The following is a 3,914-nucleotide window of genomic DNA, read 5'->3' on the forward strand; positions in this document are numbered from 1 at the left end:
ATATATATACATACATTATATGCATATATCTATATATATGTATATATATATATATATACATATATACATATACATATATATATATATATATATATATATATATGTGTGTGTGTATGTATGTATTTATATATGTGTATACATATTGAAGGTGGAATGCAGTTACCATTGTTTCATGTTCATTATCACATCACTATCTTCAGCATTAATAAGAACATAATTTTTATTGTTGAATATTCATCGTTGTTAACGTTTCATTTTTTTTTTTTGCCGTTAATAATATCGGGAGGATAAATGTCTAGCCAGGTGGTTTGGTAGACATTTTACCATTTGGTGCTGTTGTTGAATTAGTACCTGGGCTTGGCCGTACAGGTTGGTGAGGATTTGTCAATGAAGCACGCTGGGTAATGGTTTGTCCGGTGGTGAGCTGACGACGTCCGGAACCGGATAATCTATTTGTAGTGGTTGTTGTTGATCTTCCTCTTTTATTGACCATAATCATCAGGCGGGTTCTAGAAGGGCTATTTGCATTGCCACTTCTGAAATAAGAGATGAAAAAGAATGAAAATTGAAAGAAAAATTGAATAAAACATTTAACTGAAACAAGAGATCAAAAGAAAAATATTTGAAGGAAAAATTAAATAAAACAATCACTTGAAAGTAAACAAGTAATTAAATTATTTCATTGTTACCAGAATATATTAAATTACAGATGAAATATTTTGAACATATTTTAACAACGTACTCTTGAGGAAGAGATAATAGATAAAAACATACAAGAATAAACTCATACTGTAAATACCAAACAAAATGAAGAAAACTCACATGTGCCACAGAAGGCTGATACTCGACAAAAGAACACAACCTGCGCTGCTCAAACACACAATACAAAAACTAATACAACAGAAGACCCAAGCCAAACCCCATAACAAAACATACTGATACAATACAGTATCCTCCCTCTCCCTCAAAAAATGCAGCACATACCACCCCACCAGCATAAATGTGCAACATATGATGCAATAGAAAGTTGTTTGTAATTTTCAGATGTCTAGAAATAATGGTGGTGATGACGTTGGTGACGAACGTTACCTTACCCCAGTTTATGAGAGAGAGGAGTTCCCGCAGAAATTCTGGTTGTAACAGCGAAAATGAAGCTGGATCATTAAGGAAAGGCCTCTTCCTCACCAGTGGTTCAGTAAAGATGCAGACTGACCACAACTGTTATCCTAATACGGCAGATAATAGAGCAAGGAGATGGAAGTGAGCCAGCGAAGAAAACAGGATAGATGCAGTGATTCTTAGGAAGTGAAGCTAAAACAAAGAGCTATAGAAAACGGATGTTAACACTTTAGGTAGAGAAGGGTATGCTTTAAATGACTGAGCAGAGATTAGTTGATTAAGCTAATGCTATTAGAAGAAGAAAGTAGATGACAGAATTGGAGGTAGAAGAGATCACATGAGAACTGGGAAAGAAAGACCAGGCAGTAGGAAAGACAAACAATAACATAAGAGATACAGCTTAAACCAAAGAAGAATCTAAAGGAAAAATATAATAATAGCGCTACCAATAAGGAAGGAAGAACTAGCACTAAAGACTTAAGTGATTTAAGTGAAGAAGATCAGAAGATTTTACATGAGTTGCAGGAGGTAATGAGTAAAGAAGTAAGAAAAAGATTGCCAGCATTAAAAGGCACCAACTGAAGGAAGCTATTAGAAATGGCTAGGAAAGTAGATTCTGTTATCAGGATGATAGATGCTAAAAATATAGGAGACACTAACTTACTGATCTATGCAGGAGGGGTAGTAGACACCAGATGATTAGTCACAGGGAAAGATTAAAAAAAGAGCAAATGTAGAAAAGGAGACTACAAAATAAAGTGAAGACTGTAAGACAAGATCCGAGTAGAATAGAAGCCTGGAAACTGAACAAGTTAGGAAACACAAGATGCAAATCCCTCATGAAAAGATACTTAGTCAAAGAGAAAGGATTTGGGACAGTAATAGAAGAGTTGAAACAGCGTATCATAGCAGTAACAGGCAAGCTTTCCAGATATCAGAAAAGAATCGTAATTCCTATAAAATGGTATAATATAAAAATAAATAGGTATTTAATTATGTTATCCATTATTTTAATTCTTCAGTTACCTAGCGTAGTCATCAATAACTGCATACATTATTATTAATTATAATAATTTTTCAATTATTATATAATAAGGTTAATTCCTATATAAGAGCTTATCATAATGTATAAATAGATATTTGGTTGTTTTTTCTGTATTTTTATTTTTCATGGTTGCATACGTTGTTGTGTATAATAATTCTTCAGTTATTATAAAGTAAGGCTAAATCCCATAGAAGGGTTTATTACATAAAATAAATAATTAGGTAATTAATCATTGAGACGTAAAGTATATAAGATTTTATTAAGCATTACGTAGAATTATCTGTACTTTTAATCTTTAGCATAACGTAGAATTTTTGTATGCATCTTTCGTTCTTTAGATATCCTGTGACGTCATCAATTTTAGGAGATAAATATACTCGTTTTCTACGTTATGGATTTTATGTAGATTTAAAATTGTCAAAAAATATGGAATTAGTATGGTATTTTATATTTTGTTTTTTATAAACTAAATTAGTGTCGTCGTTCTTGGTTAAATGAATTAATGTCTGAAGTTAAATTTCGTTTGACATTCCTTTTTGTTAGCGTTTTCTAACAAATAAAATTTTTTTTTCAGATATTCAGTTAGAAATTCACCAATTTGGATTAACTTGATAATGTTGAGTTGACAAATTTTCGTAGATATTATTGTAAATGTTAATAATAATAATAATAATAATGATAATAATAATGCAAAAGAAATAGACAGAGAAAATTCCCAGCAATGGTTGAGAAGCTCAGGACTCAAAGCAGAGACTGAAGGATTTTTAATTGCTGCACAAGACCAAAGCTTCCCCACCAGAAATTACCAAAAACATATAATGAAAAAAAAACATAACAAGTAACTGCAGAAGATATGGCGATGGACAAGAAACAATAAATCATATTATCTCTGGCTGCCCAGTCCTGGCTAAGAAGGAATATATTCACAGACACGACAGAGCTGGGACCTATATACACTGTGTGAGTGCGCGCGTGTGTGTGTGTGTGTGTGTGTATGTATGTGTGAAGGAATGTGTGTCCATATATTTATGTTCATATGTATCTAGCTATTACATGTGGGTGTATTAGTGTGTGAGTGCGTGTGAGTGTGTGTGAGTGTGTGAGTGCATGAGTGTGTGTGTAGGAATGTGTGTCTATATATTTATGTTCATATGTATCTAGCTATTATGTATGGGTATATGAGTGTGTAAGTGCGTGTGTGTGTGTTTGTGAGTGCGTGAGTGCGTGAGTGTCTGCGTGTGTAGGAATGTGTGTCTATATATTTATGTTCGTATGTATCTAGCTATTGTGTGTGTGAGTGCGTGTGTGTGTGTATGCGTATGTAACCACACTCGAAAAACATACAAACCAGTGTAAAAACTCATGAATGTTTAAAGGTTAGCTTTATGAAAGAACTACACGCGATGCTTACCGGTCATATAACATTTATTGACACGCAAACAATTTCTATTAGGAAGACATGTATTATGACCGAATTAAATATAGAGTTGCGTAAATAAACGAACAGAGACGAGGTTATCACTGTAGATTTGATATTCTGAAGGAACGGGAATACCCTGAAATAAGTTATATTTAACAACTGATGCTTTCCTGTTCGATCGACAATGTATCTTTGTAGAAAGGAAACTAGAACCGTTCGTTGAAACCACACAGAGTAGTTGTTAAAGAATAGCGTTGTATGTGTGAGCATGCGCGTATGTATGGGCACTGATCTAGCACATGAGTATATATATATATATATATATATATA

General features: G+C 33.2%; 1 protein-coding gene and 1 long non-coding RNA gene across 5 annotated transcripts in view; one reads left to right on the forward strand and one right to left on the reverse strand.

Annotated features, from left to right (window-relative positions):
* LOC128248741 (uncharacterized) overlaps positions 1–3,914 on the forward strand; it is an 8,325-nt gene that overhangs the window by 1,427 nt on the left and 2,984 nt on the right. The window lies entirely within an intron of this gene.
* Positions 111–3,914, reverse strand: part of LOC106872195 (gonadotropin-releasing hormone receptor) — a 787,632-nt gene continuing 783,828 nt past the window's right edge. For all 4 annotated transcript variants that reach the window (XM_052970806.1, XM_052970807.1, XM_052970808.1 and 1 more), the window contains one exon: positions 111–536. In XM_052970806.1, coding sequence (XP_052826766.1) covers positions 296–536 — 241 coding nt within the window. In that variant the 3' untranslated portion in view covers positions 111–295. The remainder of the gene's footprint in view (positions 537–3,914) is intronic.

This window comes from Octopus bimaculoides, chromosome 9, assembly GCF_001194135.2.
Source record: "Octopus bimaculoides isolate UCB-OBI-ISO-001 chromosome 9, ASM119413v2, whole genome shotgun sequence".
NCBI classification, from domain to species: domain Eukaryota; kingdom Metazoa; phylum Mollusca; class Cephalopoda; order Octopoda; family Octopodidae; genus Octopus; species Octopus bimaculoides.